This window comes from Molothrus ater, chromosome 1, assembly GCF_012460135.2.
Source record: "Molothrus ater isolate BHLD 08-10-18 breed brown headed cowbird chromosome 1, BPBGC_Mater_1.1, whole genome shotgun sequence".
In the NCBI taxonomy this organism is placed as follows: domain Eukaryota; kingdom Metazoa; phylum Chordata; class Aves; order Passeriformes; family Icteridae; genus Molothrus; species Molothrus ater.
Window position 1 is genome coordinate 33,164,768 of NC_050478.2, and position 27,531 is coordinate 33,192,298.

The 27,531-nt window shown below is 38.7% G+C and overlaps 1 protein-coding gene across 2 annotated transcripts in view; it reads right to left on the reverse strand.

Annotated features, from left to right (window-relative positions):
* Positions 1–27,531, reverse strand: part of OSBPL3 (oxysterol binding protein like 3) — an 86,941-nt gene that overhangs the window by 45,310 nt on the left and 14,100 nt on the right. For both annotated transcript variants that reach the window (XM_036406504.1, XM_036406503.1), the window contains exons 2-3: positions 21,957–22,076; positions 254–496 (exon numbers count right to left, since the gene is read on the reverse strand). In XM_036406504.1, the coding sequence (XP_036262397.1) occupies positions 254–346 (93 nt within the window). In that variant the 5' untranslated portion in view covers positions 347–496; positions 21,957–22,076. The remainder of the gene's footprint in view (positions 1–253; positions 497–21,956; positions 22,077–27,531) is intronic.

Here is a 27,531-nt window from a genome sequence, read left to right on the forward strand (position 1 = left end):
CATACATACAATAAGATAGAAATCAAAATTCACTGTAAGCATTCCAGTTTTACACATGCCTGCTATTCAGTAATATGTGTTTAATGTATTTGACTCAAAACAAGATGCTATCAACAAAAAAAGAGAGAGGAAAGCAAAGAAGTGATGAAATAAAACAAGCAAGCATCAGGAAAACAAGGTTTAAGAGATTTGCGGGTATCCAAGAAAAAAACAGCCAATCTTAGCAATGCTTTCAGCTTGGTGAAAAAAGTACCTGTCGACTTCCCTGCTTGGAGGAGCAGCTGCTAGTACTTCTTGAAGGAGACAACATCTTCTGGGACGCACCAAAATTTTTTTCTTCACTCATGATCCAATACTATTTGTGTCACATAAGCTCACTTAGAACACCATTAAAAGGTAATTTGGAAAATGCGTTGGAAGACTCCTCAATGAAACACCAAACTCATCCTTTATCCAAATGCAGTCCAGTGGCATGATCTGTACCCCATGGAAACTCCTAAAAGGGAAAAGAAAAAAAAAAAGCCAAGAAGTTGTCAGATGCTGTCTCTTGCTGCCACATTCTAGCATGAATTATAATAAAGCCTTTGGTTAACACAAGCTGAGCACATAACTGTATTTTATAAGAAATAAATTGAACGACCACTTTAAGATAAATTTGAAAGTCTCAAAAAGGAATGATATAAATTTTGAATCCTAAAAACATTTTAATTGTTGCTATTTATTCAGAGGACAAAGTACAGTATCGAGCACCTTTTTACAGATTTAAATTAATTTTAAAAATTAATAAAAACTCACAAGAAAGTCATAAATATCTATATGAAATAGCCCAAAATAGATCCAAAGTAAGAGCCAAGCATCCAATAAAATGCCGCCAAAAAAATGATGGTGTAATTAAATAAATGTCTCTTTTTCTCTGTTCCTTGATAATTTAAACAACTAAGCATGGATTCATGTTATAAGGAAAAAAAACCCTCTACATAAAAGAGCAATTCCTAAAACTAGTGAGCATGAAAACTTAGCTGTCTAGAGCTGTGCATGAGCACTTTTACCTGTAATCAGCAAGCTCTATCTACTGTCACATCAGTTGTCTCAGCAAGTGACTGGAAGAATAATTACCAGTCTGTTTAATAACAGTGCTCCCTGCAGCACATGCAAATACAAGCCATGCCAGGAACTCCAGTAACAGAGTCCCAGCGTGGGTAAAAGCTGTCATGGTAACTGAATACTTTTTAAAAAAACCCAAAAAACCAAAACACAAACGAACAGAGGACGTTACAAAAGAGTGATGCTTTCCAAAACTTGAGGTGGCAATATAAATTGTGTATCACTTCAAATTTTATTGCCTCAGGCAATGAATTCACAATTAGGAAGAGTCCAAGAACAATCAGTGATAGAAGTAAGGAAGTTTCCACAGAGAGAAGAGAGATTTTATTGCTGAAACAGGAAGGCACTACTTCACAATTCTCTCACTTGCACTGTCAACAATAGTCCTGAGCTGGGATCAGTGATTATTGAAGTTTGCCATTCATTTTTTCCTTGAAGAGCCTTAAATTCTATTCTGAGAGCAGCAGTAGTCTCAGATCCCTAGTAAAATATTTTGTTCATCTTAAGAATTCATTTTCCTTAAAAACAAAACAAAAATACATCAAAAGCCACAGACAAGAAAAAGCAACCAGAACACAAAATTAAAACCAGGTGCTATATTTCAGATGAAGACAGCACTCTGCAGCAGAAAACCTCTCTCCCTGCAGCTGTAGTCTGAAGTATCCATCTTCTGAACAGAAACCTTTTCCAATCTACAGTGCTTTCTGGCAATGCAGTTTGCTGTAACATTTCAATCAACATGCCCTCTTTTCACCTGAAACACAATGGCATTTACTTTACCTAGTTAGAAATACTCTGTACCCTCCAGAACAAATCTGTTCTACAGCCCCAGCCTCCACAAGTGAGGTGAGAAATCAACTCTCCTGGGGTTCTTCCAGGAGTGAAGATGAGTCAGCTTGGTAAATATTCCAGGAACCATCACAGAGCTACAAAGACAGCGAGCACAATGAAGGCCAAAATAAACCCCAGAAGAGCAACGTGGCAAGCAAGGTCTCTGTGATTTGGGCCCAACATATGGACTTGAGACTGAAGTTATGACTGAGATTAGGAGCAGTGCATTTTGGAGAAGTCCTATCTGGAAGATAAATCAGTGTGGCATTTTATTAAGAACAAGTACTTCAACAGGTTTAGATTTATTTCCGTTTTCTTTTCAAAGCAGGTTAGAATAGAAGCATCTCAGGTTTTTTACTGTGGAGTAAATATAAAGGGTAGCTTTCTACTTTACTTGCAAGTTCCATTCAGCAAAAGAGTTTAATGGTAACGTCTGTATTTACAAGAACAGAAACACTCCTCCTGTAAATTCATTGTTCAGATACCCCCTTGAAACCAGCAGCAAGTGTTCTGCTTCTGAGCAAACACACTTTGCTCAGATAAATCCCTGTTCTCTTCCCTGCTCTAGTTGAGAATGAGCACCTTCATCTTTCACTGGTGACAATCTGGCATTTTGGCAGTGATTGGCAGAGTTCATGGCAAGAAACAGGCTCTGATTTGCAGCAAAAACTACCAGAAACTTTTGCAGCAAAAAGCACTGGGTATACCTCCAGGACACACTAAATTTAAAATATACAATGTCCTTTGCTTGTTCGAACACACAGCACAATAGTTGTGATGTCCTAGAAGTGTCAAATAACCCAAAAAAACCCCTAGAGGTCTCTTGGACTTCAGCACAGAGAGAAGCCACATAATCAAAGGAATCTTTCTATCATCATGCTTCTGGTGTGGAGTGTAAATGAACTCAAGGTTTGGCTACACCAATGTTTTAGGGCAGAGCAGAGGGGGGCTTCCTCTGCAGATCTCCCGTAATAACAAGGTCTGCACTGCAGGGCAGTCTTGGAACATGGAAGCCAAATCCCTTTTGGATTAAATGTGCTACAGGACTGCATCCAGTGCTCAAAGCACAACACCTGACTAGAGCTAGTGCTGAGTAGTCTTATGCAGGGGCTGATGTTAGGTCCTCTTCCTAAGTGATTGACTACAAGGATCCAGTTTTACTGCACTGCTCCACTTGCTAACGTTGACGTCAGAGACACTAAGAAAGTACTTAAGATCTCCTACAGCAATGTCATTTGTCCTTTTGGAATCAAAAAGAGAGTGATGGGCAGGTTTCCAGAATTCAAATGAGCTGAAGATGACTCACTACCTAACAAGAGGTGCTTGAACAAGGAGCAGGTGACAGGTGAGGTAAATCTGGTAGAGAATACCTGAAGTATTTTGTCAGTCTACTTCTCAAGTGGGGTTTTTGAATTCTCCTTTATTCCTTCAAATGAGTTACTGCATGGGCTGGATGAAAGGCTTTTCTTACCAGCCCTGAAGAATTCAGGAGTGAAAAATGTGTCCTCTCTCTGAAGTGCTTTATTCTATTGGTGTTTCCCAGTAATTTAACTTATTACCTTGAGACTTCCAGATTTGAGCATGAAAAAGTGTATGTGAATAACTATCATGGCCCCAAATCCTCTCTAAAAACTGCTGTGTATTCCAGCAACAATTTTGAGCTCCTTTTAAAAAATTCTCTTCAAGTTTAGAAGAGAAAAAAAGAAAACTGTGGCTGCCCTTGAACAATAACTCACTTATTCTTCTGGAAAGGTGAGAAAAAACTGATCCTGCATCCCAACTTGACTGCTTTTAGCAGTAGTGACTGGGCCTTTCTGGGGCAAATGATATTTTGCAATACCTGTGGAAATTAAGGTCACCAGGTACAAAAGCAATTACAACTTTAAAGCAAGCATAAAAAGCAGTGTTATGCTAATGAAGCAAAGATTGCAACTAAAATTGATTTTTAAGGTCATCATAATACAATTGCTTCAGATTCATTAAAATTTGCTCCTTTCCATGCCACAGGATGGCTTTAGAACTGTATTTGTTCCCACATTTCTCTGGAGCACACAGAGGGCCACTTTTGTCTATTCAACAAAGACAACTCAAAGGTGCGAGGCTGAGGCAAATCCAAATAAATTTAGGACAGTAATTTTCACAAGCACTAAGTATTGCCCTAATTCTTTTCTATAAAGCCAACAGCTGCAAAAGTAGGCCAAGAGTACCTCTGCAAATGACCTCACCAGGTGCATTTTGAAGAATTAAAAATACATGAGTATCAAATATTGGTCAGAGCTTCTACACCATAAGATGATAAACAGCATTATTTCTACTTATCATCTGCTACTAAGAGCCTTATCATTCTATAGCAATTAAAGATAATGTAAACATATGATAATATGTAAAACAGGAATACAATTCTTTTTTTTTAAAGAAGTACCATCCCAGGTTGTCCTCAAACCTTTAAGATTGCACAGGTTCAAAGCAGCCTTGCAGTATCATTTAATCTCTCACAACTCTGAAAACAATAAGCTTACAGCAAAATCAAAGATTTTTCACATCTCACAAAAGAAGAGAAGGGAAATTCAGAAAAAAATTATGTATAACTGCAGTAAAAAAAAAAATCAACATTGTGCAATTATTTTTGCCACGGTTCTGGAGGAAAAGTAAAGCCTTAACAGCTGCTTCAAAGCTGATTCAGCAGTGAAGGAACACTAGAGACTTTGAGAAGCACAACTGGAAGTGTACATCTCATTCTGTAGTCAATTAAGGTTTTTTGGATAGAAGAATAGTAACAACATAAAGCCTGATGAGAGTCAGGTGGATACAGCAAGCATGGAACTGAGCAGTCCAAATCAGAGTCGCAAGCAACGTTGAGTGACTTTTCACAGGATTAACAAAGACTTTGTGCTGAAACCTTTGCTCTGCAGCTATTATTAAATTACATTCACTCACATCTGCCTGGATAAACAAAGCAATAGTCTTTTCCTAGTATTGCTTTCATGTCTCTCTCAGTTATAGTTCAATGTGCTAGCTTTAATCTATCCCAGTGTCTTATCTGGCTCAAAACAGGAAAGAATTATTTATAGGCTTCAGGTACACCACATACAACTATGGGAGATGTCTTTCCAAGGCAGGTATTTGCTGTTCCTCAATTACTGTAAGATTCACACTACTGAAGGTCAAAGCACATGAATCCTGTTCTGTTACTGGCTATTCTCTTTACTAAAGAAAACTTGCAGAGACAAACACAAAGCAGTTTAAAACAACTCTTACTTATAGGTTATTAAACCTATCTTTGAAAGCACAGGTTCAAACATCTTAGGGATACTAACAATAACAGGAAACACTTCAGAACTGCCTTCCATCAGATAAGTGCTCACCCAAATCACAACTTCTCTTCAGCAGATGTTTTCATCAGCCATGAAAAAATGCTACTTGGAAGCAGTCTGTGATGCAAAGGAACAGTTCCTTCTAGCCTGTCTCCTTAAGGAGGCTTTTGTAGTAATTTAATCATGCTATGTCACTGACCTAAAAGAGGAAAATTTAGTTCAAAGAAAACTCTCCTAATTGTCTAATCAAGAGAGACAGACAGAGAGGGAGAGGGAAAAAGCTAGACAAACAACAAACATATTACATTTAACGAGAGATTGCTTATCTATAATGTTCATCACTATAATGTTCATCATCATTGCTTATCTATAATGTTGAACATCTATAATGTTCATCACTTGATGAAAGAAAATCCTGTATGTTCCAGTGAACAGAAAGCAAAAAAACTCCAAAACCACAGAAATGGAAAACAAACCACAAAAAAAAAACCCCAAAAACAATCCAGTAGAATACATCCCAAGAAAGACATCAAAGAACATGCTTCAATGTCAAGTCTAGTTAGACCTTCTGGAAGCAAAGCAAATATTTGCTGTTTCACTAATAAGTCAATCCTTGCCTTATAGATATCAAAGATAATTCAATCCTTACATTATAAAAATCTTATTTAAATTTAGAAACAGGTCATTCAGCATCCTGAAATATGAGTACATATAAAAATACCACCTTTTCCTCACATCTGCCACAGAAATTGACTATAATATTGCACATGACATGATTCATTTTAAATGCACACTCTTGACACTGTTTCCATCCCCCCAAGGAGATCTGTGATAAATTGCACTTGTACCAAAAACCCAAACTTACTGGGTATATAAACTAGATAGACATGTTAAAAGTCTCGATGACAAGTGATACAGAAAATACACCTGGTAATAGCAGTATTTTTACAGTAATTAGTCAGCTGTCTTACTCCCTTTTCCACCCAACTTTCAATCACAGTTGAGAATCAGAACTAACAGGTCTAACCTAGCCCACAGTCAGGTCCTAAATGATTAATATTCTTCTTCTCTCCCTGTCCCTTTCAGGAGGAGTCCTGCCAAGGGCTTGCCTGAGCTCAGGGCTCAGCAGTGTGACCGAGGGAGCTGCACGCGCCCCGTCCAGCTCTTGGCACGGCTCAACAGCTCACCAGTCAGCCAAAAGCTGGGGGACCACCAGAAACAACTTGTGACCCACTAAAAGAGGCGTCCACAGTCTCCCTGCCAAGAGGGTGGAGCACAAAACAGCAGCTCCTGAGCTGGGATCAAACCCTGAGCTGGGATCAGGTGCACTGTACACCACAGGGCTAACGGGGTACAGAGGTATTCCCTCTGCTCAAACAACACACCAGGAGCAGGTCTGTTTGCACTGAACTGCTGCTCAGCTAGAGAACCCTCACAAAAGATGATCAGGCAACAGAAAAGAGAGAGACAAGCTTATTATCAGCTTCAGTAAGGAAAAGAACAGGCACATGGTATCACTTTACAGCCTGTACTAAAAACCTTGGAAAGGCCCACCTCTTAGTGATAACATCCCTGAGTGGGAAACATTTGGCAGGAGCTTGCTTGTCTTTCATTTTTCTGCTCTTACTACTCAAAGCTTTGCTTTGTTCACTGAAACAAAGATATTTCCCTGTGCCCTTTTCAAAACTGCAGTCACTATTGCTAAAGTGTTACTGAAATACACAGTGTTTGTTGTCCTGGATTCAGTTTTGATAGGCACAATGTTAGCTCTGGAAATATCTGTCGGTCTGCCAGCATGTAGTAGATCAAGATCTTAAGACAGAACTGTCTGCACATCAAGCAAAAGACACCACTTTTCTGTCAAATCATTGAAAGCATCAGTGTAACTTTGAATCAGACTGGCTCTTTGTGACCTCATGAACTGCATAATGTAGTGAGATGCATAAGTCCATCAAGGCCAACATAAAACAATATATTTTATTAAACCAGCTGACATTAATTGGTTTAGCTATGGAGAAAGAAACACAAACTGAGTCACCTCTGGTTTCAAGTAGAATGGCAAATAGAAATACTGAAGAGTTTTGGTGGCCCAGGCATGATCCTCACCAAAGCCTGAAGGAAAATATCATCAGGGTGCTATGACCAGCAAACACACTATATATCCTTTATCTCTTAGCAGGAGAGCTAGCACTCATTAAAGAGTGGCAGGATCCAACAAAGCAGGATCCTGTTTTGTCCTCTTTGATGTGCTCTTTTACCTTTCATACTTTGGCATCATCTACTTTCTAAATTAAAAAAACCAAATGAACTAAACCATGAAAAACATCAAACAAAAAACCACCAAATGAACCAAACAAAAATTTTAATCCCCCACTAAGAAACCTGTTTTTCTATGATATATGGGAATTGTCATTTGTCCTGTATACCACTAATTGCTAAAAGAAAAAGGGTACAAAGGAACCAGCACTTCCCTTTGAGAATGTTTCATATTTTTCCTTTGTAAGCAGGCCTATTACCTCAAAATTTAAATCTTATTAACTTTAATAACTGTGGTAACAAGATTCAGTTCTTCCTAGGATGCATGGAAATTTGTTTACACATTTTATAAAGTGCAATGATGACGAGCTATAAAAATCTTGTATTTCCTCTTGATCAACTTAATGTAACTTTAGAGGCTTCTGTCTCTAAGTCCACTCCAGGACACCTTTTTCAGTGTACTTTACAACATTAGCATTTATACATGTAGCACTACAGCTTTCTTTTAAATATTATATAGATTTTTATTTTTTCCAGAAGGTCTTTCATATTAAGAGAGCTGGAAACTACAAAAGAGATGTGTGGTGCTCTGAACAAGGGCAGGTAGTTGCCAGAGGATCAATGTTAACTCTAACACCACCTTAGGTGAGAGGTCACTAATTTCTTAATACTGTGTTTCTAAACACACAATGTGCAAACAAATATCAGCACTTTAGAAATGCATTGTGGGAAATAATAACATATAAAGTATCCTGAGAACAATTAGTACTACAAGTGCTAAGTAATTTTATTATTAATGCCAAAAGGTAGGAGTTTGCTAATTCCAAGTTTTCAATTTAAAAAAAAAAAAAAAACAAACCAAAAGCCAGCATGAAGGAAAAAAGTATATAGAGAACCATAGAATCAAATGGCTTAGGCTTGAAGGGACCTTAAAGATCACCCAGTTCCAACTTCCCTGCCATGGGCAGGGACATCTTCTCTAGACCAGGTTGCTCAGAGCTTCATCCAGCCTGGCACTGAACACTGCCAGGGTTGGAGCACACACAGTTTCTCAGGGCAGCCTGTGCCAGTGCCTCACCACCCTCACAGAATTTCTTCTGAATATCTAATCTACATCTTTCACAGAAATGTATTCATTTAAAATACAAATTAAAACTGTTAAGGCTTTAGCAGGAGCTCCTCCAGGACAGACAGGAGGATGCCTGCAGCTGTCCTTTTCCCTGGAAACACATGACCCACATACATGTATGCAGGTGACAGGCACCATGAGTCACAGATGCCAGAACCACACTCTTGGAAGATTCTGTATCACATCTGCTCTTAAATCCATTCATATTTATGCTTGTAATGAACACCTTGACAATGGGAACCAGGAAAGCGGTTCCATGGATCAAGTTTTCTGCAACATTATCTTCGTGGTATAGGGAAAAGATGAACTGAAAGAGACCAAGAAGCAGAGAGATGCAAGATGTGGGAATTCAGATTATAAATCTGAATGACTCCATTCAATGTTTTGCCTAATTAATAAGAAATGGGAAAGTATCAATCACAATAGCTGGGTCAGACAAAAAAAGATGCAGGCCAGAAGTGAGGGTCTCTGACTGGTTAACAGGGCAGCTCTTGAACAGGAAAGAACCATACAGGGGATCCTCTCCCCACCTCAAATGATGCAACCCCACCACCATGTCCTCAAGTTCTGAAATGCTGGAGGGGAAGACAAATCCAACTAGGGTTACCACAAAGGCTCAACTTGGATAGAGCTGGTAAGGGAACTTCTGCCCTCAAAAAAGGAAGAAACTAAACACAAAGCTGCGTTTAGAAGTTGCAAACCTGTATTTGGGAAGATCAGAACATCCATCTCAGAGTGAGTGAGTGACTTCATGTCAGATCTTGCCCTGTCTCTGCCTAGCTACAAGGGTACGAAATCTAAAAGCAAGTTCAGAGATTAGCCAAAAAAAGTAGTAATGTAACTATTACAGACAGCCCAGAACAAGGAAGACCCAAAGAGTTTGAATGCACTAAGTTTATTTATACAAGTCTGCTACAATGTAATATCCCAATGTAAAAATATGTCCTGTTGCCAGCAATAGAGCTCAGAATTAATACAAAGCTGCTGAGAACTTTTGTGGGTCTCAGTAGCAGCTCAGAGTGCCTCCACTGATGGGTTAGAGCTCAAAATCATATTAACTTTCAAATCTGCCAAAGTAATTAAAGAAATTCTTGCTCCCAAGCAATTTGTTACTGTCCTTTCCTGAGATCAGTAGTTTCCCTGACAAAAAATAAACAAATACAAAACTAAAAAAATCACAGGAGCCCTCCCTTCTCCACTTCAGTAGAGCAAGATTTTTGTCACAGCAAGTAGTTCACACACTTTGCTTTGGGATGGTCATAACCAGCTGGTGGCCAAGAAAGTGGAAGTACTGTTATTTTCAATTGATCCAGACAGTTCTGCCCCCAGTTTTACATTTAGATTCTGGTTAGTGCAAGCTAGCGACTATCTATTTGGATTTAATTAAATACAAATTAAATACCCCATGATTAAAAAAAGCTTTAGCTATGCTCTGATTCTCAAGTATTTTTAGAGGTTTAAAAGATGGAAGGTTTTAATTAGGATGCCTCAGCAATATGAGAGAATGAATAATTTACACAGAAATTTACTGGAGCTCAGTGAAAGAGTGGTACAATTAACTATCCATATTTTTTATTTCTAAGTAGTAAATAATTTTTTAGTTCAGCCCCAGTCACTGCAAGCAGGCCATAGAGATGGCAGACAACAACATGAAGAGTTTTGTAATATGTACAGTCCAACATTTTGGTTGCTTCATAGCACTCTTGAGGTTGGTTGTACTTGAACAGCAACCAGCAAGCTGGATTTTAATTTTAGGCTATAAAACCAGAAATAAACATAAGTTTTCACAAGTGATGTAGATTCTCCTTAAACGGCTAAAAATTAGAGTTCCACCAGTCATTGCCTTCTCTCTCTACTCTCCTTCCAATCCTCCATCAGTTTTGTGTTAGTTTTTAAGCTGCTGACATATGGCACTGGCTCTGCTAGACCATCAGGACTTGCAACACAAACAAATCAAAGCTGTGGTTAATTCTGGATAGCACATAAAGTGAGTTCTGACAATACTTAACAAGTCTTATTTCATGCAACTCTCTTGATGAATTTCTGAAAAGGAAAGTAGAACAAAGCAATTTCTTAGAGGAAGACATTAAAAGGTTCAGGGTTTTTAATAAAAGTGTCTAAAATGACTAAAACATCAACATATGAAGTTGCAGGAAACAATACTGCAAGCTATTTTCCTAACAGATGGCACTCACGCCTACTTCACCCATGCTGACCTACATTTTTTTTCCTTAACTTTTACTAATATTAATCTTTCATTGAATATGTTTTTTACAATTTTGCCGCCAAGTAATATTTTAGCATTAAAGGTTTGAGATACTTATTCAAGAACATACTTATAATAATATAAAATATAGAAGGCATAAAGGAGGAAAACACCTTTACAAAGCCCAGGACATAAAATTTGACTTCTGACATAAAATTGTCTTCTCAAAGGCTGTTCAATATTGAAACTCTATTCAGAAAGTTTTCATCCAGCCTTGACTGGAAAACATGACACTTGCAGACATTAAAGCATTGTCATAACTCACACTGCCTTGTAGAAAAAAATACACCTGTGCAATACAGGCAGTTCAACCACAACCATTGAACTGATTTTCATTCTTTTGTTCTACCTGTTTATTGTGAAAAGGTAGAAAAATTAAATGTATGTAGAAAATGAGGAGCTGGAGGAGAAATGTGAAAAAAATTACAGTGAATGGTAATTTAAGTAAAAAACCCCTAAGATTTCCATACAAAAATACACCAAATAATTTCTCCTAACATGTTATACTCTTTTTGAGATCATATCATAAAATATGTCAAAAAACCCAAAAATCTTTAGTGTTGTTACACCAAAATAGCAAGGATTTACATGCAACATCCCATTAAAAATAAATATGGGAATGGCCAATGGTAGTTGGAAGGAAGTATACATTTGGAGAAGTTACATTATCAGCATGTGAAGTTTGACAGTCTTCTCTTCTGTACTCAAAAAATAAGAAAACAAATCCACTGTCTGTTCTAGCTGCAAACAAACAAGGTGGCCACAGGAGCTGGCAATGCCCCAGCTCCTATTTCAGGCTCTTCTCTAACCTGTTGACTCACCTGACTGCTCACCAGCCCCATGATATCCCTCATTATAATCATCTTCCAGAGGAGGACACTCGCACTAACAGTGGGAATAATAAAAGAGGTGCTGTTGAAACTCTTCCCATATGGTTCCCACCCAGGGTGAGAGCAAAAAATTGTTCTCTGGAGTGATTTTACAATACCAGTTAGGCAGATCACAGTGAGGGTGATCACTGCTTCAAGTCACTATTTAACTATAAAACACAGTGACAAAACAAGCAGGAGCTCCTGCCACCCTCCAGCATCACAAGAGATGATTTTGGGAATAGATTGCTTAACCATGTTGAATGGGTATCACACTTTTAAGAGGTGAAAGAAAGTACAGTACAACACAAAGCACTTCCTGGAGACCTGATGCTGTATTCCAAATGGTCATTTTGGCCAATTGAATTAAAATACTACTAGAGCCACGTGACAGTTCATTTTTGAAGTGCATACAAAAAAATGTAAATAATCTATATTTGTGTCAAGTACAAAAAAGTTACTGAATTACTCGGAGAAGAATACTCTGATCCCTCTCCTTATGTTTTTCTCTCTTTAGCATATTAGGTTTTTGGAAAAGGGTTTTGAAAATGGGACAAATGATAGCCACGTGCCAGGTTGATTTTGGGAATAGTTTGCTTACCAAGTTGAACGGGTATCACACTTTTAAAAGGTGTGAAAGCTGATTGCATCTTCGTGCTTCCTAAAACAGCCACCCTAAGGTGAAGTTCATTTAGACCCAAACGTGCAGTAAAAGCTTTCACACTTCACATTTTTCTTTCACATAAATGATAGCATTCCCAGAAATACAAATCAAATTTTGACCTATTACTAACGGCCAATCTAGTCAAAATTTCAGTATTATTCCCAAAATTGGAATGTAAATTTGCTTGTACTCCCTATGGCATTCAGCAACTAATTCTGACAAGTCTGTTATTTGTTCTTACAGATTGTCCATACAAATCCAGCATACAGTGCTTTAAAATAATTAAAGCTTCCAATAAATGCTGCTGCCTTGTGCACAGGAATCTGATTTTATATTAATTTTGCCTGCGGACTTCACGAATTGCTCAGAGTTCACATCTCCTTTTACCAGTCTGAACAGCTCAATTTCTCTCTGTCTTCGTCCCTGCTCCATTGCCCATGCCAGGGATACTTTTCTGGAGCTAGGTGAGGACATGGAAAAAGCATTAGGCATTTGGAAGTTAAAACCAGCAGCTTAACCACCTTACACAGTAAATCTAAGGAGCTTAGACTCACCAACAAGTGCAGGAATTGTCAAGTTGGATGCTATGCATTAAGCATGAGAAAGTAAATACATGTGACAAATGCGTTACTTCCCCTGTGAACATAATGATTCTCAGTTAACATATCTAAATTAAGTCACACATTAGTTATGTCTGAAGAGAGCAGAGTGACAATTAACATTTTGTACATAAGCAACCACTGTTTTTTAGATTCAGAACCACTTTCAGAGATGCTGCAGGCCTGATTTTTCTTCAGCTGAGCAAACAGAGAGACATTATTCCAACAACATAAGTGAACCTTCATGTGCCCATGGACAGAAACAGGGTATTTCACAGGTAGCAAATTAAATAGATCAGGTGAAAGCAAACAGTCCAAACTGAGTTGCCACAATTTATCCAAAACCACTGAACAGTCCTCCATTTGATCTTCCTTTTAACATACTGAACCAGAAGTTCTTTGCAACTGCTAATTTAAATAAGTAAGTAGCAACAATGCTAGTTTTCACAATTTCAGAATACTCTGAAATTCAAACACATGCAGTCATATGGATGCTTTTGTGACAGCAATAAAATATTCTTTATAAAGGAAAATACATCTTCCTTACCCGGACTTTCCATCATGTTAACCCTTGTTCACTGCTGTCTAATGAGAAGAATTTTACTAATTGTCATTTGTGGCAGTAGCAGCTTGATGCCACAAGGCCAAAAGGCAATTAAAGGTCACTGCCTATTAGATTACACCAGACTGATGGCAGCACATTTGGAAGCAAAGGCAGAAGCCCCTGAGCTCTGACTCACTGCAGAGCCTCAGATCTGGACAGTTTGCTCAGCACCTGCATGGCTGGGCCTTCTGAGCTGGCCCCTGAGCTCAGGTCAATCAGCCTGCCATCTGCCTCAGGTGGGCACTCAGGAGGACTGCAGACTTTCTCTCTACCAAATACACCTTCACCAGCTCTGTTCCATCCATCAGGCTAAGAACTTCTGCTGCACTTTCCATAGCAAACCCCATAATTCTTGGTGATCACAAAACTGTTTCACTGCCAATACCTTTGCAAAGTATAGGTATATTGATATATTGGTATATTGCATATTGATACTCATGTTTTCTATATATGCATCTGAAGTATACTAGCACCTTGTTCAAGTGTTAATGATCCCTTTTTAATCAAGTCTTAATATGCACATTTATTTTCTCTATGACAGTGCCTTTGTGTTTTAAATGCACACATCATATCGAGTGCATTACAGTCAGATTTCTGGGCTATAAGTTAAATGAAATGTGATGCATAGTTATGTAACTGAAAAAAATCCATGAATTTATCTTCCCACGAGTGACAACTGAATCACAGAATACTCTGAGTTGGAAGGGACCCACAAGGATCATTGAGTCCAAGTCTGCAGTGAATAGCCTGTAGAGCACAGCTGGAGCATCCCACACAGAGCCAGCCACCCAGGCAAAAGATGCTATCAGTGGTTCCTCATTTCTTACGAGATCCTGTCAAAAGGGCCTCCAGCCTAAAGCCACAATCCCATTTCAGAAGTATTGCACAAGTTCTGTGAGCCCACAGGGGACACACGCTGCAGCAGCTGAGGATGAACTGCAGCCCGTGGAAAGGAGGAACTCCTGGGGGAGTGCCTCCCATGGGAGAGACCCACCCTGGGGCAGGGCAAGAGAGTGAGGAGTCCTTCCCCTGGGGAGAAAAGAGCAGCAGAGACAACGTGTGATGATGTGACTCCAGCCCTCATTCCCCACTCCCTGCTCACTGGGAGTAGATTTGGAAGAAGGGAGGGGTGAAGGGAAGGTGTTTTAAGATTTGGGTTTATTTCTCATGATTCCATATTTGACAGGCATTAAATTACATTCATTTCCCTCAGTCAAGACTGTTTTGCCCACGACAGCAATTGCTGAGCGATCTCTCTGTGTCCTTATCTTGACCCATGAGCCTTCCACTATATTTTCTCTGTCCCATCCAGCTGAGGGGAGTGACAGGGTGGCTTAGGTGGTGCCAACCCACCACACAGCCATTGTGGCAGCCCCTGCACCCTGGTTACCTGCACTTCTTTACCATGGATTTTGCAAAGACAGGATAGATTGAGACTTCACAACTTGCAGGGGAAGCTAGTTGCAGCAGGAGATGCTGAATCATGCCTTTAACAGCTGTCACTTAGCCAGCACCACCTCTTAATTAGTGCCTTCTTTTAGATTTCCTCAATAGCTATGTGGAACCAAAAAAAACCCCACAAAACAACAAAAAGAGGAAAAAAAGGCAACCCAGCAAACAAAAACCCGACAATTCTAGTCAAAACATAAACCACATGTAAAAATGCTAAAGGTGAAGTACAAGCTATAATTTGTGTAAGATAAAACAAACAGCCAATTACAGGCATAGAAAATGTTTATTTTATACTACCCTCATGACAAATCAAAATCCATTGAACTTTTAAGTTCTAGATTTTACAGCCTGTCTCACTCCATAGAGTGGAAAATCCAATTTCCTTCAGAGTCCCAAAGCTTGAAGTAAACGATGCATGCTTATCCTATTTCTCCTGAAACAAAGGTTTTCCCTCAAAAGCTGCTGGCCAGATGCTGAATGGTATTAAGAGTAAAACTATAAACTAAGCTTTTCATAGGGTACATTTTACTTTGCTAACCATTTGTTACTATCATCTTGTCCAGTGGTGGCAAAAAAAAAAAAAAAAAAAAAGCAAGCAGGTAGTGGCATGTGACTCATCACAATGTGTGTTAGAAACAACATTAACAGTTGAAATGTTTAGAAGCAAAAAAATGCCCAATAAAAGTTGGCATTAAAAAAAAAAATCACACACGAAGGGACAGGGCCATTCTCCAGTCCTCCTTGTCATCACCAACACCAAATTCCATTGGTGTCCCTCAGCCAGAAACACACAGCTTTTTCACTGTCACCACGGTGAGTACTGCTGCCTCTGGACCATTCAAGCAGCTGGGAGATTTCTGCCTTTTAGCTAATGTAAGTGTCCCCAAGAATTAAAATAATTTCTTTTTGGAGCATTTGACAGCTTGTTAGAAGTTCCAAACAAATGCTGTGCTACAGAAAGACTAGTGTCAACATTTTGATTAATCCTTTATTATTAGACTTCTAAAGTAGAATAATAACTTGAATTTCTTTGATCTTTCTGAAAGCATAATTCCTGCTTTATGTTTAAAATAAAATACAGCTTGAAGTATATTCCAGCACACCTGTGGACAGTCAACAAATTATTCAGATATTTAAGCACTGGAAGTAAAAAACTCCAGGGGACAAGCACACCATGGGCAGAACTTAAGGGGAAAAAAAAAAGAAAATTTTTGCTACTTCTCAAGGTAAAGTATCATATGAAATCTGGTCTTAGATCAAAAACTTTTCCTTTTCTCTAATAACTTGCCATCCTCCAAAAATACAGCAGCAGAGCCCAGGTCTCCTCCAGACCAGAAGACAGAGAAGTCACCTGGACTTCTCTGAAGGGAAGAGCAGTGAAAGTCACAGTAAAACATGCTGTTGCACTGAAGGCTTCTTAAAGCTTTTTCATCATTTTATTTTATCACCATCATTTTATCATCAATTTATTTTTATCCTTACTCTGATGCTCACTATTGTGAGCATCCAAGTTACCAGAGAGTGTGTTTTACTCCCTGTCAGGTAACACCTTTCCTGGATTTCTCTCAGAATGTTAATGTTCTTGAAACATAAGCTGATGTGAGAATGTACTTCTCTTCTGAAAAGTTCTTGCTATGCACTTGTCTCCACAACAGACATTTTGTGAGATGCATAAAGTTGGGTAAGTTAAAGAAACTCATTAAACAAATACTGCAGATTTTACATTTTCATAAAAACATCTCAGTTTATTCATCACTATTGATAATTATACTTCACCAGGTTTGATCATTTTTCATCCCTCTTATATGGTTTGATAAGAAATGCAACAAAAAAATCTGTGACATGACATTCTTGGGCAAGTACACAGGAACAAAATTTAAACACATTAATGTAAGAGAAGTCCACTGATTGAAACTGAAAAAGCCACTCAGCTTTATACATGTAGCTCAAAAAAATTATACTGTTAACATTTTACTCAGTCTTTAATCTTTATTTCTCCTTGAGAAGTGACTACTTCAATAATCATAATGTTTTTCTGCTTAGTAGAAAGCCTTTTCCAACCTAAGGTAACAATTTCATTTTCATTTTGTCTTGAAGTACCTGGTGATATGAGAACCTGCCTTATGAACTAAAACAAGAATATGACCTTTTCTCTGAAGCAATGTGAGTATAAGGCATACAAACTAGGAATCAGTGAATAAGCAGCAGTGACTAGAGGCCAAAGCCATCCCTCATTCACTATTACACATGGCAGCACTGGGGGTTCAGTCTCACATCCTCATCACCACACTAGAGGAGCCCACCACCAACAACAGCAACCTTCTCTTCCACCCTCCTGCATTTCTCTTGCACACAAGAGCCCTGAAGCTATACAGCTATACAGCTGTTGGTCATAATTAATTTCAAAGGCCACCTTTGAAACATGACAAACCTTCTGCCTTCTGATGTATCTGTGGCTTTATTTCTATTATTTCGTTATTATTATTTCTTTATTTTCTTCTTCAGCTGACAATAAAATTATTTACAAATAATTTTACAAATAAATTACCAGAGTCTACATAAACAAAGACAGGAAAAATGTACCCCATCTTTTTTCAAAAAGATAGGGCTGGCAGAAGCACACATTCAAGCATATACTAAAAGACAGAGATGGTCTGTTAAAACTACTCTTAAAAGAACAGGCAAGTTCTTTTGGCTTTTCCAAGCAAAAAATTATGTACATCAGAGGACTGAGTTCACGAAAAGTGCAAGCTTCTGCTCAGTGAGGGTGTGATGAAAACATTCTCACTGGTGTAGGAATATGGACTATCTGTATCACTTTCTGTAAGCAAAATGCAGAATCTCACTTCATAAAATCCTCACTGTAATGTCAGTAAGAAGGCAACTTGTTCCCACTGCTAAAATGGGAAGGGTGACCCAGCTGATTGTCTCTGGAACAACCAGACACACAGTAGTTGCTACTTTTCTCTGCATTTAAGCTTACGGAATCTAAAGTTTCTATAACAGGAGACAAGACTCATGATCTCCTAAGTTACTTTTGGTTATGCTAATTAGCTATTTCTAGCACTTAAAGTTCATGGTCTCTGCCAAAGTAGGAAGCAGTAACTATTAAAAAGACCTGAATTTTCACGTGTGTGGCATACTCTGCCCTTAACCCAGGGAGAATGGTCTGTCACCTTGGCACCACAGGGCTGAGGAGCTCACAACCTTGTCACACCACCTCAAGCCAAACATCAGCTTGACACATTTGGCACAAGCAACAATTTGCCCTAAAAAATGCATTTAAATGATTAATAATATCCTGCTGCCTTAATGAAATTGTGATGTATATTTCATTCACCTTTTTGTAATTTCACAGTTATTTTCTACTGAAACAAGTCTTAAAAAATTACTTTATTCTGAGATTGTATGAAATCAGCAGTCTTCCTGTTTCAAACAGTTCCTCTGTCTAAGCAGGTGTTTTCTGTTTTAGACCAAAGTATCTATGAATAAAACTAAAAGATACAAATTATACTTTCATGAGGTAGGTAACCTGCTTATTCACCTCTCCCAATCACAGATGCAATCCATTATACTCAGCTGTAACAGTTTGTTTTGGTCTTAAAAAATAACAAAACTAATTTGTTTCAATAGCCACTGGTGAGACAAGAAGTTAACAAACAGCCTTTTTCGTCCCTTCTTCACATTTTTTTGGAGGAGGTTTACCTATGCTACTATTCACTGGACAAGTTAGTACAAATATTCATAGCTAATTCCAAAAAAAAACACATATGAGAGAAGTGGCTTCAATTTAGAGTCCTGAGCTTGTACACAAAAGCTAGGGTTGTACATTTGTTATTTTTGCATTTACAAGCATATGCATGCTAAGATTTGGCCTCTTTTTCCTTCAGAGGAAGTGCTAAATAACATATTTTAACAAAGAATTTTATTCTGTATGAAGAGGTTTTCATATAACACTATTAGTAAAGAGCAGCAGACAGCATTGAGCTGCTGATATTCAACTTAAAAAGTAAAATTAAATACCCTTCACAAGTGAGATAAAACCGAAGATTCAATGTACATAATATTTGTACCAAAGAACTCAGCTTGGAATTTTAGGTTGGCAAAACTAACAGAAAATACCAACATAGAACAGAATACACAAAGTTTCCATTAAGTTTCTTTTAAAAAAAATTATGTGGACTAAGGATCACTTCTTTCACTATATTTTCCTATATTCAGGAGAGCAGTAAAGAATTCCTCTAAAGGCTCAGTGACATATGGAAGTTGCTTCTGTAACAGCCATGGATTCAATATTCAAGCTTGTAAAAATGAATTTAAATACCCACTTAAAGGTGAATTCACTTTAAGCATCAGCTACTGTTTCTTTCTTTTTTCAAAAGACACAGAGCTATTTAGTGAAATTATTCCATATGTTAATGTGAGATTTAATGTATCTCAAAAAACAGGGTGTTACAAAGAATTAATGCATTCCAAGAACATACACCAACAGGATTGCACTGCATCAGTATGGAAATGGAAGTATTACTGTTAAAGTAAATCCTAATTCTCATTCCAGTCTTCTGCTGCCCCTGTTAGAGAAGCAGTGAAAAAATCCCACTTTGTAACTGTTAAAATGCTGTCAGATCCGTATCCCTGTAAATCTACCACCCTTGCTATCCAAGTTGCCTTACAATGGGGAACACTGGAAAGATTAGGACAAGCAGATAAGGTCTTGACCAGAGTTTTTCACAGGTTTCCTGCATGACTCCATGTGAATTCACAAGGCTATCTGTTCCACAGGAACCCTCTCTGTAAACAAAATTGCCACATGTTGTACACTGGGGTGGGGCAGGTCTGTGTTCATTTCTGGCTCGTACAGAAATGTTTTGAAAGTCATTAGGCAACAAAAAAACCTTTGGCTTGCTACTTAAACATAAAACTTCCCAACTTTATCAGTGAGCTGTTTTATAATAGTGTTGATAAACTCCACTATCTTCACAGATAAAAGGATCCTATAGCAACAGGGCACCTCCCATTGGAGCAGCATGGCAGCACCTACCAACAGAAACAACCAAGTGAAAGTATTTTCCACTCCTGGCTCTCCTCCACTGACACCTTTACAGCTTCTAATTCAGAGAAGCTGAAAACATATGTGGTTTTTAATGTGCTTTACAGCAGTCACATCTAGCAAAGATTCAGTCCTTGTGCCTGCTCTGTACTTCAGTTGTCATGACTCATCTCCAGCTTTCCAGAGGAAAGCAAGTTCCTCCTGGGCACCACAGAGCCAGTGATACCTTTTACATGCCCTCAAGAGAAACAGAGATTCTGCCTAAAAATTCACCAAGTTTAAACAGTGATTAAGCCTACACAAACACAGGTGCAAATACAGTAAGAAATTAGTGCAAACAGCAGTGGTCTATTCTGGTTTACAAGTATGAGATCCACGTAAGTCTATCAAGACTGACTTTAAAAACATTAATTTATACACAGGACTATAAGAACTGCAAAGTTCAGAGCACCCAGCCTTCCAAAACTGCAATCAAATAAGTAAATTACATGCACATAAGGCCTAAAACATCCTAACCAGCTTATGTGCTCTAAAATACTAATCTAGTCCCTACGGGTTTAAAAGGACAGGAATAGATATATTTATAAACACACACAAATACAAACATTAAAAGTTTAAATGCAGCACAAGCAGCTAGCCAGAAAGTTCAAATACATTATTGTCGCAGACATCTTTTATGAAAAATCCTTTCCTTAGGATTTTTCCTCCTGAGAAGCTGAGAGGCCTCAGGAACAAAATGTAAACAATGGTTATCTGCTGCTATGGAATGCAGCAGGTAGATCTGTGATTGGCTCATGTTGGTTGTTTTTAATTAATGGCCAATCACAGTCAGCTGGCTCGGACTCTCTGTCCGAGACAGAAGCTTTTGTTATCATTCTTTTCTATTCTATTCTTAGCTAGCCTTCTGATAAAATCCTTTCTTCTATTCTTTTAGTATAGTTTTAATGTAATATATATCATAAAATAATAAATCAAGCCTTCTGAAACATGGAGTCAGATCCTCGTCTCTTCCCTCAACCTGAGACCCCTGTGAACACTGTCACACATTATCAACATTCCTACACCAAAAGAGAAATTGTTAAGTATTCAGAATGCATTGTGACTACATTTACATACTATTAGAGGAGATAAAATGCCACAAGTGCCATGACTGGAAGTATGACTCAGGACAGAATTTTGTCCTAGTGCTAAATCTCACAATTAGTGAACACTCAGGCAAAAAACTCACCAGCAGGACAAGAAGTTTTTCAATGTCACTGATAACATAATCTCAGCCTTGCCCAAGTCCTGTATTTGGCTGATTTCAGAATGAGACACAAACCACACAGTGCAATGGTGCAATGGGTGAGAGTCCCCCTTCCCCCCTTTCAGTGGGTGATCAATGGAAACCCCAAAGACTTGGACTGAAGGGAGCCCAAAACACAGTACAACCCAACAAATGGTATTTTTTTCCCCATTTCCCCCAAAAGTAACAGAACTTTGAGGTTTTTTGAACAATTACCCTTGTCTAAGCAAAATAAAAGGTTACATAAGCACAACTTCAGGTTTACCTACTCTATTTCTTTGTTACTTTCTTCTAGTAACTTTCTTCTCTTGACATCTAATTAAGCATCATGTCTTATCCCAAAAGGGGATGAACTGCTGCCCCTTCTCAGCTATACTGCAGACCTCTTCCATTCTCCATTGAGTGATTCTTCATACCATGAAGCTTCTTAGACAGTTTCTTTGATCATGCTCTCTCTAGGCTAGAAGGCTCCACACCAATTTAACCTCTTCTTTCCCAGCAACACAGCTGTGAGAGAAGGATGACTGACTTACAGTGAGTGGGTAGGATCACTGCCACCAGGAAGAATCCAAATCTCTTCTCTCACAGAAGTGAAAGGATGAGCTATTCCATTAGGGAGGATGTGGCAAGCTCACATGAGTCTTGTGTTGGATCTGAAAAACCAACCAAAAAATCAGATGAGAAATAAAACTTCCTGAGGCATTGTCCTTTCATACCTGAGAAGCACAAGGGAAGTAACAACTAGGATATATGAATAGCTGAAAATTTTTCTGCTTTGATTTTTGTGTATTCTCCCCTCCCAAAACACCTTCTTAAAATACAGCATCTACAGCTGAGTTTTTCCTCAAAGATATGCATTAAAAATTCAGGTTACCCACATTCTCCCATATAATTAAGCAAGTTGAGTTTTAGTCTACTAATACAGTGTGGGGGCAATGCATTTTGTGACAGAAACCCTTCTTGCTGCAAAGATGCAGAACTCTGCACCAGTGTGTAACTCTACTGAGGCTGTGGGGAACCCACCCAAACACCTTGTCAGCACTAAAACAAGAAAGAAGAATCCTGAACAGAAATAGATGCTGGGGTACTACTCTTTACAAACTTGTAACATGATTCAGCCATTGCTTTGAAGCAACTAACACAGGGCTTTGATGTTTAGTCAAACGCACTTTTTCTGAAGACCATCCAATTTTACAGTTTTAGCAGCCTGCAAGACTTCTCTGTACAACATGAACACTACCAAAAAGACATTATGACAAAGCTCAACGTGCTCCATTCCAGCTAAAAAGAAACAATGGTTTAGTCTGCCTTTATTTTCATGGACTGCATGGTCCAATTATTAGATTTGAATTTCTATTGCCCCGAGTCAGTTCCCATATCAGCTTGATGATAAATTTTCCAAAAGTCTGCAATAAATCAGCCCCAGACAAACCAGTGTCTGACTACCACATACTGTTTATAAAAACTAGCACATTGTTAAGCTTTCTCTGAGGCTTTCCTGATCTTTCTTCAAAACCAATATGAGAAAAAGAGAATTCTTCAAATTACTTGTGACAACAGTTTTGAATTTGAGTTACTGCTACAATTTAACTTTTTCTTAGCTATTATTTCTATATGCTGTCATAGACTACACCTTTAATTCAGTAATGAAATTAAATTCTTCTGCATTTCTTGAATTTACATTACTGCTCTTATTTAATATTATTCTTACAGTCTTAGCATATTCTCCAAGGAAAAAGGAAATTCTTTTCCCTATTTTCAACTCAGAGTTGTGAGCTATACTTTTGCCTTCTCCTATCATCTGTCTACATTTAATATCTCCTAATTTCACATTTTACACTGAATTTCTTGCTTCGTCTATATCGATTCCTAAAAATGCCACTGTCCCCATCTGGTTTGTAGCTTAAACATCTGTGATTTAATTTTAGGATAATTTAACACATGAACTTGCATATTTTTAATAATCTAAGTATTAAGGGTGGAAGTTTTTTAAACTAGAGTAAGAAAGAACACTTGATGTGTCAACTTTGATATTTTTGATTAATCTAAGGTTCTTTCATTGTACTGCCTTTTAAGATTAGAGTCCTAAAATAGCTATTAATATAAGAGCCTATTGACATTTTTAGCCTGTAGGAACATGCAGTGGGCAGAGGCAGCTGAAATAACAACATATTTGAGCGATGAACCAGCTTTATGATTTTATTACTCAGACTTTCCCAAATCTATGGCTGGCATTTTTCCCAGTAACTCAAAAATTAAGCTGTTCTACATTCAAAACTTCCAACTAATCATATATTAAAAACTTCTCATGGTTAAGGCAACAGAATAACCTCACAAAAAGCCTTAAAAAAAAAAACCCAACAAGCTAGCTCTGAAATATTTGTGCTATTTGCATGAACACCATTAGAAAAACAGCATTACAATTATGTTAAAACAATTATGTTAAAAAAATTATTAAATAAAAATTATCTGATAACCAGTTACAAAGAACTATATTAGTTACTAGGAGTACATTACATAATCATATTGAAGTAAGAGGGACCCTAGAAGGAGCCTAAAGGAAAGTCACAGATATAAGGAGACACAGCCTATAAGCACCCTTCACTGGGCACCTTAAGCCATCAGCAGCTCAGGAGACCAAGGCTTGTATCAACTTCTTAGGCACTCCATAAAGCCAAGTGATGCCTTTGCCATTCCACAATCTTTCCCCATTTTTGCATAGACATCATGTTCTCCTCCTTCCAAAATGAAATTTCCCCAACAGTTTGCTGGTCAAAAAAGGCTCCACACTCCCCCTTGGTCCCCAAACCACTGTACTCAAGAGATCTCTTCTGATCACTGAGCATAAAGAAGCACTCCTATGATTTTGTTTCTGAATATTTTGCAACACAGGTACACAAATTCTAAAACCATCTGGGAAATTGAGATCAGCTTAATGCACTGCTAATTGATTTTTAACTTTTTCTGTGCCTGTGTACAAAAAAAGCAACCCATAGTTGTACAGACATTCTCAAAAACGAAAAACTCTAGAGCCTGATGCACTGGGATAGAAGAACAAACTGAGCAATAGTGGATGGCTATAGATCCTGTGAGCATCACAGAGGGATGTTCATTTAATGCAGAATGGAGAAAATTAATTATTTGGTACCCGAGAGAAAAAAAGAATGAACACGCAATAAGTGACCTTTTAACAAATCTACAGCAATTAATTAAGCTGCTTTGTACTATATTAGTCCTAAGGAAGGACTAATATTTCTAACTGTTTCCAGAAGAGCCTACCAGGAGTGTAACAAAGACTCAATCTGGCAATAGACTGCAATTTGGTGTGAGTCTGCATCAAGCAGAACTCTCTTAGGGAGGAACCAGCTAATTCTCTCCCTTCTCAAAGTCAGTCATTTATGCCCTCAGCACGTTCTACTAAAGCCGGCAGCAACATGACTACAGAGAGAAATTAGAGTAGAACATTAATTCCATTAATAACTGAAGAAGGAAAAAGCCAAATTTTTAGCCATAATGTTTGCAGAGTCATTTCACTGCACCAACATGCTGCAAGCATAAAGATGATGAAAAGAGCAAACCAGGCATCTGTGACTGGAGGGTAGAGCAGAACTATCTCTTTCAAAAGCAACATGGGACTACAGACAGGGTTTACACAGCAAATGGAAGTAGGAACAAAGTGGGAACAGTAAGCAAGCAAGTAACTTCTCCAGGACAACCTGCACCAGACACACCTTCTAAAATGCATAATTTCATGAATGTAAGCAGAAGTTAACAGTAATGCCAAGTCTGACTGAAACCAAACATTAAAATCTTACTGTTTGCCTGATGGATAAGCTAATCTCAAGTGTCATTATACAGTGCTAGCTTTAATTGCTCCCAGCTAAATATAGCTTTCAGAATTTAATAGCTCCCCCTCAGCTTTTCAGTCTTTCAAGGAGGGAAAAACCTTCTCGTTAGAAAAAGCACCCAGGCATACAGAGTGGCATGTCAGCACAGCGAGGCAGGAAGCAAACCATTTGGATGATTACATTAGTCTCCAACACTCATTCAGAGCTCCTGTTTTTCCAGAGACCAAATGTTTCCCTGTTCCTCCACTCTGCTTCCAGTTACAGCAGGTGATGGAAGCATGCATACTTTTTCAAACTAAGCCATTTGGCTGCTTTATTAGCAGATTGTAAATCTTGCTTGCCCTGTGCTTCCAGCCAAAGATGTGTCTTTTGTGGTGCCCACACACTTCTTCCTGTGCCACCTCACTGGGCACCATGGGGCAGGAAGAGGAGCAAGGCTACACACTCATACACAGCCTGCCCCTTCCCTGCAGCCCCTGGATTGGCACTGCTTGCATGGGAGGGTCCAAAATCTGCTGGAACAGCTGAGACTGCAGCACTCTGATAAAGGCATGAAACAAATTCTCTCCTCTGCCTTCTAATACCCAATAAAGATCTCAAAAAATGTAACGAAAAGTTCCATATAGCAAGCTTCATTTTCCTCTCTCTGTGCTGATAACGGGTTTCACTCAGAAAATTTGGCTGACAGCTTAGAAATGTGTTCTGTGAATTCAGCATTTCTGTTCACCTTCATTTTAGAGGTCATTATGTAATTAAAGTGCTCACAGATTTTCTACAATCCATGGAGTTAAATTAAAAGTAACCACTGCTGCAATAACAAGTCTTCCCACCTTCCCTCAGGCCAGAACTCCAAACTTTGTTCTCTCCCCCCATACTCTCATCTGACCATCTTACTATTTTCTCTCTGGTTTCATCCATCCCTTTCTCCTTTACTAAGTGGGGAAAAGAAGAATAATTTTATTTATGGAAAATAAAGTATTTACCAGACCATATGAATCACCAAATGCCACATGACCTGGCCCTTCACTTGAGCTGTAAAACTCCCCAGGATTGGCTGTGTTAGAGCTGCGCAAGCACTTTAGAAACACTGCCTGGAGGGCTGCCAAGAAGTACCTATACACTGAACAAGACCAAAGGTAGATTGCCACTGATTTTCTGCCCTCTGACCAGCCATTTGTGGGATGCAGACCAGGCTGAATAGAACAGGTTAAAGGAACTATGTCTGTTTGCTGTTTAGGAGAGGTTTTAAAGCGAGCCTCCTGACACGTTGCCTCCATGATGCTGTTCTGCATTGGGAAATCTGCGTTCTGCTGCTAGCTGAGCTGCCCCAGAACAGAAAGGCTCCCTACTGTCAGTGCAGGCACAGACTTCATTTACCAACCTGTGGTAAAGCACAGAATCATGGCACTCATTCCATTAAGATTCTTCCTCCTGAAGTAACAAATCAAAGTGTGGATAAATAGCATCAAAAATAGGGATGAGTACTGGAGGCACTTTGTATACTAGATCTGGCTACTCTTACAGAACACGTTTTTAGTTTAAAACTCTGCTGATCACAACAGACTATTTGGAACAAATGAAGGTTAAAAAATCCCAAAGTGTATAAAACATCATGCCTGTACTGTGGATAAATATAGTCTTACAGCAGCTCTGTGTTAGCTGCCATGAATCAGAGCTCAGTGCCCCAGAACTCCACGGGGCTCATCCAGGCTGAGCCGTTCCGCTCGCAGGCAGCAGCAACCAGACGGGCAGGGCAGGCAGCCTGTCAGCCAGGGCTGCACAGGTCCTGAGCACCAAACAGCCTCTCCCCACATCTGAAACCACCATGTGAGGTGCAGAGAGCAGGGACACACCACATGCTGCCTTTGAAGAAAAAAAGCGACAAACCCACGCAAGCGAAGAAGGAGGGAGGAACGGAGGAGATCAGCCAAGGCAACTGCAGCATCAGAGCGGAAAGGAAGCATGCAGCTACGGTGCACAGACACACAATGCCTCTAAATCTGGATCTGGGGATTAGCAGGACAGAAAAGATACCACAAAAAGGTAAATTGTTTTCTCATCATCTGTAATACTGAAGAGATTTTACTCTCCTCTCCAAAATTGGAACATGTACAGTGTAACTCCTTCCCCTCCTAAGAGTCATGTGTACATAAAAAAAGCCACAAAAAAGAAAAAGGCATTATCAGCTTCAGGTCAGGACAATTGTGGCCTAAATATTCACAAAATTGTCATGAAAGCATTAATTCAAAAGCAATTATGT